The following is a 16,277-nucleotide window of genomic DNA, read 5'->3' as shown; positions in this document are numbered from 1 at the left end:
TCTCTGACTAATTTTGCTTAGCATAATACCCTCTAGTTCCATCCACATAGTTGCAAATGGCAAGATTTCATTCTTTTTGATTGCCAAGTAATACTCCATTGTATATATATACCACATCTTCTTTATCCATTCATCCAGTGATGGACATTTGGGCTCTTTCCATACTTTGGCTATTGTTGATAGTGCTGCTGTAAGTGTTTATTTATTTTTGAGAGAGAGACAGACAGAGACAGAGGCAGAGCGTGAGTTGGGGAGGGGCAAAGAGAGAGGGAGACACAGAATCCAAAGCAGGCTCTAGGCTCTGAGCTGTCAGCACAGAGCCTGACATGGGGCTTGAACCCATGAACCACGAGATCATGACCTGAGCCCAAGTTGAACACTTAACCAATTGAGCTACCCAGGCGCCCCATTCCCCTTCTAATTTTTAATGCAATTGTTTGTTCTGTTGGTTTCCTGTTTTCAGTCTTCAAAAAAATTTTCCTCAAATCTCCATTTCTTGTTCAATCAACTTTAGACATTGATAACCCAGTATGTTAGACGAAGAATTTAGCACACTTATCCTTCCTCTATTTTTTTCCCTCTTTATTAGTTCCATTAAGTCTTTGCTCTTGGATTTCATTGACATTATCCATAACATACAGTGTCTATCCTTATGTCAAACTTCTTTTACCTGTGCTATCTAGAGCGGGTCTCTAGTCTTCAGGATTTGAAGAGTCCATATGGAAATGATTTGGAACATATTATTTATATAATTCTGTGTCCCATTTTCTTATGTACTTAGTGCTGTCTTGAGCATTTCCCCATATCTTTATTTTTTAAACTATCACTCGTCATGGCTGCAGACTATTCTAATATATTAGACACACTGAAGCTTGGCTTTGGCTTTGGTATTTAGCCAGAACATGCTATTCATCATTAGTTTGGGCTTAGTCTTTGAAGCCCTAATAGATGAATATCTACTAAGTACAATATCATTTCTCACATCTCTGAAGTTGAGTGTGAGAAGTGATTGTGTAATTGCTTATTTACCATCATCAAATATAAGTGTAACAATACCTGTAAAATGAACACTTCATGTTTTTTGGATTTGTTGTCAATATTGGGGTATTGGGATACTGGAACATTCAAATATTGGATAAGTTTTCTTCTAAATGTAATTTGGAGTGAAAAGTCTTTATATTCTTTATTTAGTTAAGTCTCTTAGATGAAGTATAAACGTTATTTTTGCAAGAGTAAAATTCTGCAATAGTTAATATGATTGTGAGATATATTATATAAGTATATAATATATAATGTATATAATACATAACTATAAAAATAATTAATAAGAAATTTCAGATAAATAAATAGGGAAAGAATGTCAGTTAATATGCATAATAAAAGAATACATTAGCTAGGTTACTTTAGATAGACCCATATGCTTTCTGAGTCTGCAAATATTTATAAGATTAATTATAACACAAAGTCGAGAAATGTGGAATAGACAATATCAGAATTCTAATCTTTGTAGAATTATTTGATGTTCTAAAATTCATAACACCAAACAAAATAGCCTATAAAACTATATTTAGTTTTTAGTTATTTAATTCCATTTGGGTCATGAGTCTCTCAAGGAAAGGTTCTGTTTGGAAATTCTTCACATTTTAGGAGAATAAGTAAAAAGCAGAATGTCAATTTTACTTCCTTGAAATGCCATGAAGAGAAAAACTCCAAATCATGAAAATCTCAATTTATCATAAATGTCTTCAATCCAGACATATTATTGGTAGCCAATACTTCAATTGTACTGTTCTACTACTCTCTCTGTATATTAACTCACATAATGCTCTTAGTGAGCCCTTAAGTTATGGGTCTTATTAGCTCATCCTACAGATGAAGAAGCTAAGACTCACATTAAGCAATTTTTCCAAGGTCACACAGATAGGAAGTGGGAGAGCAGGACTTGAACTCAGGCAATCCTGACTCAAGTCTGTGCTCTTTACCAAGGTGTCATCTCTTACATAAGAGATACCTGAAAAATGCTTAAGTGGAGTTCCTGACATGAAGTAAGCATCCAAAAAAATGCTTAGCTCTTATCATCAGTTGTTGGCATGGAGTGGGGAGTGCTGGAATGAGAGAGAGGGAGGAGCTGATGGGTTGTTCACCTTTTACTCCCCCAGTCTCTGGAAGTTGGGGATGCAGGGGTGGGGGCACATGGCCCCAGGAAGCCAAGAAGCCAGCTTCAGCTAGGAGGGTCTAAGATAACAAAAGCCTCCATCAAAAACCTCAAGCCTGGCTGTCGGGTTCCTGGGGGCCAGGGACCTGGTACAACTCACAGGCTGCTGTGGCTGGGCTCCACCACCAGCTTCCTTCTCGCTTTGGAAGAGTAACCACAGAAGTGGCAGCAACATGAAAGTTTCTTCAACATTGGGTGCACTACTTTCCAGTGCTGCTAGGGAGGGTTATGGTGGAATGGAGATTTCAGTGGAGTGATACGTTAGCACAGCATTGGGTTTGGGGGGCTTTGTAGAACTAGCTTTTCCCCTAGATGAAAAGAGGGTTACCTGGGGTTGCTCAGAGGATACTTGTAAGCATTCTGCAGAGAAAGCTTAGTAGAACTCAAAGCTGTTTTCTTGAAAACAGAGAAGGTTTGGAAACCTAAGGACTTTTCTGGGATTAGCGCTACATAGGCACAAATGAAATTCTTTCCTAAGGGCAATCATTGCCAGTTTACTGTAATTAACTAAGAACATCAAGCTGCAAGCTACTGAGAAGCCAGTGATAGGAGTTTTGGGCCCAGATGTTAAAGATCCAGAGGAAATGGAAGCAGTGCTAATAGAGTGGTGGAAGCTGAGACAGCTGGTTTACTTGTGTCTAGGTGTTCATAATTTATTAACTATCTTCTTTACGTGCAACCTTTAAAATGCACACATATGTTACTCATGAGTTGTTAACATTCATGTTTTGCTGCTTTGATGGGGTTACATTTTATTTTTAAAGCTCCTCTGATATTTCTTTTTTGCCTGTGAGTGGGGAATGTCTGGGTAATTAAGTCACATTACCTTAACCTCCGGCACCACTGTGTAGCTGAACCTACTGGATTTCAAGACATAGAATTGAGTAGAAAACACACTACCTCTAGAACCAAGAACACCAGCCTTACAAAGTCAGTCCTATACAATGGTGGCACATATTACCAAGTTTCACTTTTGGGTCCTTCTCCCCATTTCCAGCGCTCTGGGGATCCCACAGCTACCCCAGCACTTACTCCTCCTCCTCATAGGAGGTGGCTCTTGGATCCCTGTCCTATCACCCACCCTAATTCCTATCACCATGTCCCCCTTGTGTGTGTTCCTTCTCATGGCTATGCTGGCTGACAGGTTGGTCTCTCTAGTTTTGAAACTGTAAAGGTTCAAATGCTCTTTTTGGTCTAGGAAGTGTACAAAGAAGTGTTAGGACACATCCAGTCTGAGTCTACAGAAGTTAGCAGCAGTCCTGCTGGGGGGTATGGTGAACATCTGCTATATTTGGGCGTCTGTTTTAGTAATTAACCTTATGGCACACTTCTATAATACTTTTACAATTGAGAATCATCAATAATTCTGAATAAAATGCAAAATTAATCTGAAATGAAGGCATACAGTGGAACAATTTAGATACATTTAAAAATTGCCGTCCTGATATACTGAGCTGCACTGTTATTATGGGAGACAGCCTCCAAGATGCCCTCGAGGACCCCAGCCCCTTGGTTTTCACACTTTTGTGTAGTATTCTCCCACCTTGTTCCAGAGTTGGTCTGTGGGACCAAAAGCATGTAGCACAAGTAATGATGTGTCACTTTTGACGTTAGATTATAAAAGATTGCAGTTTCTGTCTTGGGTTCTCTCTTCCTCCCTTGCTCATATTCTCCCTGTCTAGGGCACTCATTACTCTGGAGGAAGCCAGCTTCCATGTCATGAAGAAACTGAGGCGGCTATGGAACCAAGCCCGCTTGGTAAGGAACTGAGGCCTGAGGACCTTCAGGGCTATGAGAGAATACATTTTCGTTGTTTTAACCCACCTGGTTTGTGGTAATTTGTTATGGCAGCCCTAGCAACCCAATGCAGGTTAGTCTGTGAAGCAGCAAGGGATAACAGATACAATTATGTAACCAAATTACTCTTATGCTATATTTGCTTTTTCAATGAATAAGTATGTGGAAAAGACACTTACTTCTTTGGGCCGTTTTTCTGTGTTTTTGGCAATTTTGCAACATTTTACCTGGATTTACTTTCTCGATCAGGGCAAGAGGGGTACAGACGTGTTAAGACATGGCACATTGGGATGCTTAAAGCATGCACCTTCATACACAAAACCTGTGGTGCTGGCATAAGCTTGTGCCCTATCCACAGCAATTCTGATATGTTTGATTTGGCCCATCTCTATCAAAGGGTGGGGAAGGTATTTTATAATTACATGCAGTGTGTTAGGGAGTGCACATTTTGACTAGACATCAACGAAACCAAATTCTCTGCTTACAATTTTATATGTATGTGAATATAAGAGTTTTCCATAGACTAACTATGACTTCGTAAGCTTGAAACATGGCTTCTCTACTCCCACATACTTCCAGTGTTGCTCAGTTTCACGTCATGATATGAACTCTAGCCTTGCATCTTTGTGTTGTAAAGCTGAATGAGTTAGCACAGTGGGTGATAAAAGTCCTCCTAGAAACCATTCCTACACCAGGGTGGCTAGAAATGACTTGAAATATACGGGAAAGTGACTGATAGACACATAGATAAGCTCAAACTAAATGTGTCCCTGGCTCAACTTCGTCTTAGCAGATCCCCAAAATACCCTTTCCCTGGGAACGAAGCAGTCTCTTTTCTTTGGCGTTATTGCCTCAAGGATGATGCAAGCATAAGGCTGCCATGGCCATTTCTATATCTCTGTGAAGAAATCCTGCCAGAGAGTGAAGCCTATCCAAGGAAAGCAGAATTAAGATAAGTGTTTGGGGGTGGGGTGGGGTGGGGAAATAAAGAGACAGAGACAGAGGGATAGAGAGAGATTTTTTTCTGATGACATCCATAGACCCAGTTGTGACTGAAACCAAATTTAGTTTTTTCAGTGACATGAGCCAAGACTTTCCAGACTCCCTTGTTTTTGCTTAACTGAGCTGGAACTGTTTGTCTTTTCCTTATTTTTTCTCTGTTGTATCCTCAACCCCTAGAATTTGGGACATGACAAGCCCTAAATAAATATTTGTTAAATGAATGAATAAATTGGATTTCTTTAAGCCAGAGAAGGCCTTACTAAATCAGGAAGATTAAAAAAAAATTAGTTATAATCAAGGTAGAATATAGACCGAATGCTAAAGGTAGGCTATTGATAAGCATACATTTGGGCTAATCAGGCAGCACACTTGGGGCACATTATAAGCTAAGGTCTAGAGAAAGGAATACACTGGGCATGCTCAGAGCCTGTGAGTGCAGGGGTCCTGTTGGGTATTGAGTTGGGGGGTGTGGGGGTGATGTTCAGAAGGCGGGTAGCTCATCTCTGAGAGCTTTGGATGACCAGCTGAAGAACTTGAAATTTATTTGTTGGCCAATGGGGAAATCAGTGGATGATTTTCAAGCAGAGAAGTGAGCTATTATCCCTCCTATGGGTAGTTTCATTTTAACAGAAAACGCAAAGCTTCTACCTAAAAGGATATACTTTTACGTAATAGAGATTTAAGGTCATAAAGCAGGTCAGTGAAGATTTTTGTGAAAGAACTTTCAGTAGTCTCAGATTACACCATGTAGGCCACTGCTATTTTATGACTAGTTATTTTCCTGTGATAATCTGGGCTTAGGTTCAGTCATTTACACAAAAACCTATTTGCAACTTTTGGCACTCTGAAATAGAAACACAAAGGCCCAAAAGGAAGTAAAGGAAAGAAAAAACAAGAAAAATGAAGAGAAGCCTTTTTTCTCTTCAGGTTCATTTTATCTTTTGGAAAAATTCAAAACGATAAATTTTCAGCAGTGATAAAACCATCAGATGACTTAAAAGAGAAGCATCTGAAGAAGCAGAAATTACATGAATAGCGTAGAAACTAAGACCAATTTAGCATACTCTGATTGGAACCTAGGGTAAGTGACATAAATCAGACTGGAAAAAATAGGGTGTGGTCAAATTAGACTGGGAGCATGGAGGAAAAGAACAATTTTGTGAGCAATCCAGTTAGAGTATGTGACATATTTTATACCCTCAACTAACAAAAGGACCATAAATTGTGTAAATGTAGTGAACTTATTTTGATTATTCTGCAGCATGTTATTTGTTTCTTCCTTTACCAATCTATATAAATAAAAAAAGTTTTTTCCTTTTGATGTAGAAAATTTCAGAAATTTTATATTTCTGGTTTCAAGGTATCTTGCTCCATCTCCTGAATTTACATTAGTTTTCTTCTTCTTTTTGTGATATCACTTGTGAAAATGCATTTATTATTTAATAAGTACATTATTAGAAAGCGTTTAACTTTTTACTCTCTTCTCACTTAAAATTCTATCTTCTGGTTTTGCTTTCTGTGATAGAGGGAAAAATGATTCGAAGTCTACTTGGTGCTGCTCAGCTCCTGGCCCTTATGGTGATGAGTGCAGAAGGCAACAGACATGGTGAGGACGTGGCTGGATATAATGAGACATCTGGGATTGATAGGGACTAAGGAGCTGTGGAAACAAGAAATAACCTGAAGGAGTGTGGGAAGATCTCAGCAACTACTGGAGGGAGTTGGTGGTGGGGACAAACCATTTGTATAAGCAATTTTAAGGAAGTTTTGATTGGGGATAAAAAGCATCACACCCGCCACTGAATCCCTTACAGATTCCCATAAAAACATCCTATTTCCATTTGTTGATCTTACGATCAGATTTGTGAATATGCAAGTGTTTTTTGATTTATCACAGTGTTGAGATTGGATTCAAGGTGAAAGGAGAAGATGGCCCAGTTTTATTTGGGTTACTTTAAAAAAAATATACCATTCTATGGCGATTAAAACTATAAAAAGAAGACTTTCTGTAAAATAGGGTCATGACAACATCTATAAAGCAGTGTTTTTCTTCTTTAGCCCTCTCAAATTTCTCATACTGTTCTGGGGTTCCAGATTCCGTGCTGCTTAACATGTACTCATGAACTAATCCTCTCAGCTACGATCTGGTTCCACCAATTTTCTCTTTTCTAGTCAGCCTAGATGATGTCTTTGACATCATGGCCACCATCATGATTCGTTCAACACATATTTAATTAGTAAGTATTATACACCAGGGACTGTTCTAGGGTTGAGAACATACCAGTGACAAGACAGACAATTTTTTTCCCTTCTTGGAGTTCACCTTCCCACGGGAGAGGTAGACAATTAACAAGTAAACCAACATGGTGGTTTCAGATAGTGATAAATTCTCTGAAGACATACAACCAGAAAGGGAATCAAGAGTGACAGTGGGTGCGGGTGTAGGGAGACATTCTTTGAGTTAGGGTGGTCCATCAGGGCAGGACTTTCAGAACCTCTGAAACAATAGACTTTTAAACCTTTTACTTGCAGGTGTTCTGGGTGTTGCAGGTTACTTCTGGGTGTTGTTGATGAAATGAGCTGGGGAGGTGATTATATCCATGTGCTGAGGTTAGAGGTGTCATCCTGTTTCAACAATTTCAGTTCAGAGTCATTGGCATGTAAAGAGAAGGAGACGCTGTTCATTTCAGGAGGAAAAATGGGCCTGACATTTTCCATACAGAAGTTATTGAGGTTTCCAGTAGCCTTTTCTGCCCCTCTCCCCTCCCTCTGCCCGCTCCAACCTCAGCATAATTTTCACCTTCTTGTACCAGGACATAGTGTGGCCCTCATTTAACGGTGTGCAACTATAATGCAGCAGGTTATTAAAATACACAAATGCACAAGGCATTTTCTCAGAGCTTATATGGTCTTCCTAACTACTCTGTACAGATGAATGTTCTAGGTCAGAGGTTAGTAATAGTAATGAGAGCTACTCAGAGTGATTGCCTACTATGTGCCAGGGACAGCTAAGGTGTTTTACCACATATCTGCTCCAGTTTTCCTAGGAGACAAGCATTAAGCACGCTTATTGTGTGTCGAAAGAAGTTGAGGTTGGAGAGATGAAGACTGTCAACTCACACAAGTACTGGGCCTAATTTTCTGCCTGACCCCAAACACCATTCATTTGCCACCAAACTATGATCATTTCTACAGTGAAATCTGGCGTTTATATTTGACCCCAGAACCTCTATGATCTGAGGCATGGAAGAGCGGCGGGTCCAGAATTCAAACTCGGGTCCCTAAATTGCATCGTATCTAAGAGCATGGGCCATGGTGGGGGTCACACAGATCTCCGTTTAAATCCAGGCCGTAGAACTTATTAGCAGCATGACTGGGGACAATTTATGCAGCCTTTCTGACTCTCAGTTTTCTGATGTGAATCCTACCTTAAAGGATTATTTGGGGGAATTAAATAATGTATGTTGTTTTTAGGGCAGTTTTTGATGCATGTGAATTCTCAGTACATTCTAGCCATTATCATTCTATTTCACTGTGGTGGACTCCAATATGACCAGTCTACAGCCACCCACCCGCTTCTTTGCAAAGAAAATCACAATTCTCTACAGTTCTCAAGCAGCTATAATACCTGACAGGCTTGACCCTCTCCCCATCCCTGGTAGGTAAATCATGATTGGTCTAAGCCAGAAGTTCTCAAAATGTGGTTCTAGGATGGGCAGTATAGATATCACTGGGGGCCTTGTTAAAAACGCATATTCTCAGGCCCCAACCGAGAAAGATCTATGGAATCCAAAACCCTGGGAGGAGAGCTCAGCAATCTGTTTTCACAAACCCTCTAGGTGACTCTGTTACAGTTTAAAAACCCCTGATCTGAAGCAGCTGTGATCATATTATCGCCCTTTCCAATAATTGGGTTAAGCATGGACATATGGCCCAGTCTTGGTCTGTAGGGCCTGAGAAGGAGTCAGCTGGGGAGGGGAAGTGTGCTAAAGTTTTCTTTGCTCCTTTAAAGAGGTGCATTCTTCTCTGCAAGATGCTATTTGTGGTGTACGGGATACCTGGAATTATTCATGCCACTCTGAAACTAGGAGGAAGATGATTTTTTAAGAAAGGCAGAGCAGAAAGGTAGAAAGAACCGGGTCTTTGTTAACGCTGCTGAACTGCTGAGTTAGCCAACCTCTAGACTTCCCCCTTATGTGCTATAATAAAATTATTGATACGTAAGCTACTCTTCGTTGGGTTTTCTTATTTGCACTCTCTGATATTCCCACATAACAGTTGTCTCTTATGCAAGCCAGTGCTCTTTGGAGTGTAGAAAGATTATGGTGCACTGAAAATGTGGGCTTTAATCACAGTAATTATTTATTTTAGTTTCCATTAAAATTAGTTATATTTATTTAGTTTTATTGGTGATGGAGGAGCAAAGCATTCATTTTGTTTTCTCTCTAGACTCTGAATGAGCCAAGATGTCAGACAGCTTGGTGAAGAGATACTGAGTTGTTCACATGTGTCCAGTCATCTGGATGTTCGGCTTCTGAAAACGAGACATCTGGAGCGTGAAGCAATGGTTTCACTTTTCAGCTATATTTTGGCATCATACGGAGACCATTATTAAGAAAAGCCAGGAATAAAGATTTATGTAAGAGATGGGGTCACCCAAGAGCATTGCTGACCAGGTGCCCTGCCCATACGGCTCTTGCTTCATTCACTTTTTCAATCATTCAGAAGAACTGAAATCTGCCGTGTGCAGGGTATTGTGTTATGGGGGGGGGGGGTAGTTATGACTTCAGTTGTAAATATACGTCATAGGAGGAAAGATAGCCTTTGTCTTCCAGGAGCAAATAGTTTAGTGGTAGAGCAACTGGTAGGATGGAATAAATTCTGTGTTAGAGATTGGTAAGGTGTTTGTGGGGGTGTGGAGAAGGGAGCTGCCATTTACTTAGCTTTTCATACTTCTTGTGGGTTTGATGACACAGATGCTGTTTTAGGCTTGGGGGTACAGTGATCAGCATTACCAGCTCTGGTCTCTAGTCTCATGAGGCTTACAGTCTAGTGGGAAAGACATGAATGTATAAACACACATACAGTTATAAATTCAGATAATCCAATGAGAGAAAAGAACTGTGCTACCAGAGAGAGTAATTGGGGTGATGTCATTTGCTTTGGGTGTTCAGGAAAGGACTGTCTGAGGATGTGACATTTAAGTGGCGACCTGAAGGGTGAGTGGGAGCGAACATGATTAAGTTTGGGGGAGGAGGGGGAGGAAAGGTTAGAAGCATCTTCTTACAGGAAGTGGCACTAGAGTCAAGTCTCAGAAGTCAAACTGGTGTGGTGGAAAATGTCTCTATATGTGCACATAGAGAAGACTGTAAGGAATATTCCAGAATGCTAACAGGGTTTTATCTCTGGGTAATGGGATTATGTATATTTTTTAATTTTCTTTTTTCTGTTTTTATTTATTATATCTTTGGTGTACTTTTCTGTAATAATAATGATGCTGATGATTATAATAGTAAAATAATAATAATAATGTTTAAAAAGTAATCCTAAAAAGAAGGAGAAAAAAATGGGTGTTTTCAGATAGGCAATGAGAGGGTCAAGGTTTAGGTGTATGTGGTGGCCGGGTAGGGTGGGGTTGGGTGGGGGGAGGTAGTCTTGCTAGGCAACAGCTTGTAGTGTTTAAATTACTGCTAGTTACTGTATTTGAATGTCTTCTTAGGACTACAACATGGCAGTGGGGGAGGGGTTGAGAGATAGAACAGGAAAGTAGGCAAGAGGTCTGGTCAGGAAGAGTTTCAAGTCCATCTGTGGTCAATATGGAGTAAGGTGATCAGATCTGTATTTTAGAACCCCCCTCCCCCCCATGATGATGGTGTGGAGATATACGGGACAGTGGCAGTCATTAAGGTGAGCATCATAGGGTAGGGCAATGTATTTTTTTTTTTAAGTGGCACATTCAATGGAGAGACCTCAGCTGCTCTTGATGGCTTATTGGTAAATTTGGTGATTCCTGTCTGTGTGGACCAGTGCATCTCAGTTGAGTGATTAAAACATTAACTTCAAATGATTAATTTAAGACCAGTCTCAGGCCAAACAACTGGGTGGGTGCATTTTTTTTTTTTTTTTTTTTGTCTCAGCCGTGTAGTTTCATGTAGTGTAGACTTAGTCTCTCCTTTTCATGGTCTTCACCATTTATCCAGTGTGGATTTTAGGAGGATGAAAAGCACCTGTCCTTTTCCTACCTTAGTGAAAGATCAGAATGAGGTAACGTCTGTAGAATGATTGATTGCCTCACACACAAATACCACTGAAATATAAACTGTCATTATTTTCCCTGATACCAACTTTCTGTGCAGGTTTTAATTTTGTCTGCTCATTTCAACCAAATTTGAGGTCTCCATGACTACAATAGAAGAACAGAAGGAAAAGAATACTTCTGTCTCGGCACATCCTAAATGGCATTGTTTATTGTAAAATGTGGATATTTTAAAGGATGCCCACATTTTAAAAAGGTATAAATGCTGTTCATATGGTGCTCCAAGCCAGGGATGTTTTTATGTTCTAGTCGTGGGTGATAATGTGAACACATTGAGAAGATGTATCAATAAGGACTCTAGAAAGAGACTAAAAGATTCAGGGTAGAATTCAGAAGTGGCAAGATATGCTTATTTATTCAACTTCTAGGGCAGGGTCTGGGCTCTCCGAGACCTGGGTAATAAGGTCAAATGTGGCCATGGATTGACGTCTAAGTGGTTGGATGAGTTTACATCCTGAACACCTGAGTAAAAACTCCAGGAAAAACTGTCATGTTTTCATGCATCCTGCATGGGTATATGGCAAACCTTCCCAACATGATTAGGCCATGATGATAAGTCAGCACCTTTTTTCAAGGGGCAATGAGTATATTAGAGGCCTTGCAGTTAGATTTGAGTCCTAGCTAAACCGCTTACTATCTGTGTGGCTTTGAACAAGTCCGTTGACATCTAGACTTAGATTTTCTCACCTGTTAAACAGGAGTAACAAAGCCCACCTTCAGGATTATTGTAGGGAAATAAATAGGATAATATTTATAAAGTCCCTGGCATTTAAGAAAGTCTTTAGTTTAATTGTTGCCTATACTGTTATTATATGCACTTTTAAGCTGCAGAGAGCTGTGTATGCAGCTACTCAAGAATTTTTATTTCTAAACATAACACAAATGTGAAGCGCTAGGATGATGGGAAGCCAAGGAGGAAAATAGGGGCTGACATGGTGGGAAGCCCAAGTTAGGGTTTCCTGGTGCTCAAGGAGCTGAGATCCCAGGCTCTATGCAGCATCTGAAAATGTTTGGAACTTAGCCAATATCTGGAGCCAGCATATTCCTGGCTGTCAATGCAGATGCCAAGTGTTTGGCAGACAGAGGTGTTAAGGTGATGCCTGACTGTGGCCACATCACTAAGTTGGCTGGTCCTACAGCAGAAGGGGCCAGTGCTGGTTGACCCCAGCCCACTGAGTAGCTGTCTTGATATTTGTCACTGGTGTGTGTCCCCAGCCACTTCTCAGTCCTCCTTTCCTTCCTCCTGGGTCTTGTCCTAGTCAGGTGTTCTGCTTCCAGTCAGGTACCCAGTCTGTGTCCTATTTTGGTTTTCAGCATAAAGAGAGCAACCCTCTGGAAAGGTATTTGCCAACGAGGTGGGACCTGTGTTATTTTGAAAAGGACTCTCAGACACTGGAAGAATTACATTTTAATGACAGAATGATAGGCAACAGGTTGATGTTTGAGGTCCGGGGGCTCTGTCTAGCATTTGTGATTATACGTCATCCAGTGGCCATGCTTTCTGCCTTGAAGGCCAGTACTTGCCAGAAATAGTGTTTTTAACTCTTACCTGGAGGAGGGAGATAATCAGGGGAGTGCTTCAGTGAAGGGAGTGACTGGCTTATCACCTGTTCACTTCCAGCCTGATGCATTTTGGGCTGACAGTGAGTTTAATTGCAGAGCAAGGTGCTTGTGTGATGTACCCCTGGTGCCTCATCCATCTGCTCAAGGCAGGAATCCCACGCAAGGGGGTGTCACGCACGGGGGTGTTCCCTCTGACTTCCCGATGCCTGTTGCTCTGCACTGCCGTGAAGGTGCTGGGAAGAAGTGCCAGGGAAGAGGGCAGAAAGTACTCTATAAACATGGCAAGTGCTACACTGGGAGATTCTTTCCAGGGACTGTTGATTTCCATGACAATGTAGAAATAGTATTTCTACTACCTACATTTTTGGGTTCACTTTCTGGTTTTCAGGCTCTGTGTTGAACAGTTTTCATGATGTCTTGAACACCCGTTGTTTGTGCTTGTCCTGCTTTCCTCCTCAACTTCTGGTAATAGCACCTGGATTTTTCTCTTAGGACCCACCCATCCCCTGGTGTGTGCCATCTTGGGGGACCTGTTTTATTCACCACTTCTTCACTCCATCGGTGAGGGTGATAGGGATGGCTGGACGCATGATACCTGATGCAGACAGGTGGGTTGACAGCAGTTTATTAGCCATATACACTCACTGGGGGAGGAGAAGACCACATGTCACACAGAGCCATGTGGAGATCGTACTTGGCAGTAGAGTAAACCAGCAGGGGCTCTGGGAGGCAGACTTTGTAGGCCCTTGGTTCTCACACAAGGATGTGATTGGGTTGTTTGAATAATTCCATGAGTCGGCAGTGAAACCAGCTCCTCCAGGGCAAATAGGTATTGCCTTTGGTCTTTTGATACAAAGGGTCTTTGGCTAGAGGACCTTATTTGCAGGAGCAGAGGGGGAGGAGAATTTGTGGTCAGGCCACTTGAGGTCCTCCCTGTTTTCCCCAGATGTCAAGGCACACATGATATTGGATCTTAATTTTAAGCCTTATACCACATCTGTGTATCCAAGTTCTGTGCCCTCCTCTGGTAATGAGGATGGGTGTGTGACCTATTCTACACCAGTCAGGGTCTCTCTCTTGGAAATACGAAACTTGAGTTGGATGAAACAAAGTGGGAAAAATGAATAGAGCTGATTAGTCCAAATAGAGCTGCCCTGGGGAAATCGTTCATTTCTGTAACCAAGAATCTTGGTGTTTCCCTGGACCCTGCCTTTTCTGGGATGAGAGCGTTCAGTTTTTTCCTCTTGAGTTTGGGAGCTGTCTCATTGGTTCAGTTGTCCAGATTTGGATTCTGTTGCTTGCAACCAAGAACTGTAGCGTTTCACATTTATTTGACCCAATAGCCCTAAGGGATAGGCGGTTTTTATTATCCCTATTTTAAAGATGAAGAAACTGAGGCAAGGAGATTGTGAAGACTTCCTGAGATCACAAAGGAAGTAAAGGGCAGTAGTGATATTTGAAAAAAAAAAAAAACACACAAGAGTTAGCTTGACAATAGTTTGCAACTTCATATCTTCCTCTTAAAGACAGAAACTAGAGATAGCTTGTCAGAACTTTAAATTCCAACTACGTAGGGAAGTGCCAATGAGATATGGTGTCATTATGGGGTCGTGCAGTGGCAATGGCTCGTATGCCCTGTGGTAAGTGCCCATCCAGCCTTTGGCCCTGTGGAGTAACTGACAGTTCACCAGGAGCTATGGAAGCTCAGTCCTGGGTTCTAAAGGCAATTAGGTGTGAGGTGCCACATTGATACGGAGACATAATTAGACCATAAAAGAGAAAGGTCATCTTTTCAAAGGGCTCTGTTAAGTTTGAGCCAAGCATATTGTGGCTGGGTGGGAGGAGTACGTGTGTATACTTCAAGGCTCAGAGATTCCTGTGTCTTTTCCCTCAGTAAGCACTTATGCCTGGCCTTGGATGAGCAAAGGGAAATGGGCTGAGGAGAGCAAAATTGGCCAGAGTGTAGATGATGAGACCCTAGGTTTTCCCCACTAAGAAATAAGACCCATAAAATGGGGATTTCACAAGAGAGATATACAATCTCCTATGTAGGATAAACACACACACACACACACACACACACACACACACACACACAACCCTACACATACATAAAACCATAGCTGAAGAAGTAGGAGGAAAATCAGGAAAAGGAAGAGCCACTACAACCAAAGAAAGAAATCAGGAGAAGAAGGTATGTGGACAATGAGAAAAGGTACTTCAGTCAGGTCACTCTTTCTAGGTCAGAGGATGTCGGCTGTCCAGCATTCAGCACAGGCGATCCTTTCCTTTCCCTGTCCTCTGCCTGTGTAGAGCTGCTGAGGGGAGCTGTGTGTCAGTGAGCAGATGTTGGGGCAGCGGTGTCTCCTTGGATATTCAGAGGTCACCACCTCAGGCCTGTGGTCAGAGAGGAAGTGGTTTCCTGCTGACGCACAGCTCTGGAGCCTGGGGCGAGAGCTGTGGTAGCCCAGAGCCCTGTTGCCCACTGAGGCCCAAACTTACTCCCCAGACTTTGCAGTCAGTAGTTCTTAGCAGGGTCTGGGAGCTTCAGTGCTGAAGGACACAATGGGCCCCTGTCTGGAGCCAGCCTGGTGGCAGGAGAGGTGGAGCTGTGTTAAGACACGCAGAGCTAAAATTATCCTGCCCTTATTTCTGCAGCTGAAAGACACATGCTGTGAAAGTCATGGGTATTATGCTGTCAGTCCATTGATGCCTTCAAACCCCTTGTCTGAGCCATTATTTCACCTCAGGGGTGGGGGAGCCCAGGCACGCCTCCATAGAGAGGGCTGCTTTTTCAGCACAGGGCTGACAGTGGCTGTAAGCCAGGTCCTGTCTCTCCTTCATGCATCTTCCTTGAAGGACACCATAGGGCCCAGGCCAGGGTTTCCTCCCCACTATGACCTGGGAGGTACAGTGAGCAGAAATTCTTTTATCAGGTCATATTATGAAGACATGAGGTCTGAGTGGAAGACACACAGAAGGAAGCTGACTTTTCTGGTTGACTATTCAACAACTAGCACTTCTTCCCAAGAGTTGCTGCTGCTTAATCTATTGGTTATGAGTTTGGAGTTAGACTGCCTTGGTTAACTTTCAGCTGCACTACTTACAAGCCATGTAACCTTGGCTTAGCCTCTCTAAGTCTCGGTGTTATTATTGCACAATGATAACCTTATCTCATGGGTTGTTGTGATGAGCAAAAGAAATGATCCACAGAAAAAATTTAGCACCATGCTGACATATAGAAAGTATCTAATACTTGCTATTTATTGATGATGATGACCACACAGCTGTCTTAGATGCCTATGCCCCTTGAACTTTTTCTGGCCACAGCATGGAGATCATCTGTTCCCAAGTTAGGGGGTTATTGGAATGATTCTCTTGATG

At 41.7% G+C, this 16,277-nt stretch overlaps 1 protein-coding gene across 2 annotated transcripts in view; it reads left to right on the top strand.

Annotated features, from left to right (window-relative positions):
* The window catches only part of RGS8 (regulator of G protein signaling 8), a 132,557-nt gene that overhangs the window by 56,629 nt on the left and 59,651 nt on the right, over window positions 1-16,277 (top strand). The window contains exon 1 of one of the 2 annotated variants that reach the window (XM_019427566.2): window positions 6,540-6,620. The exons of the other annotated variant lie outside the window; for it this stretch is intronic. Coding sequence (XP_019283111.1) covers window positions 6,618-6,620 — 3 coding nt within the window. The 5' untranslated portion in view covers window positions 6,540-6,617. Of the gene's footprint in view, window positions 1-6,539; window positions 6,621-16,277 lie in introns of those variants that run through there. 2 annotated transcript variants of the gene reach the window in all.

Source organism: Panthera pardus, unplaced genomic scaffold, assembly GCF_024362965.1.
Source record: "Panthera pardus isolate Hobbes unplaced genomic scaffold, ASM2436296v1 HiC_scaffold_21, whole genome shotgun sequence".
In the NCBI taxonomy this organism is placed as follows: Eukaryota; Metazoa; Chordata; class Mammalia; order Carnivora; family Felidae; genus Panthera; species Panthera pardus.
Note: the sequence above shows the minus strand (reverse complement) of the source record. Positions and strands in the feature narration are given on the sequence as shown.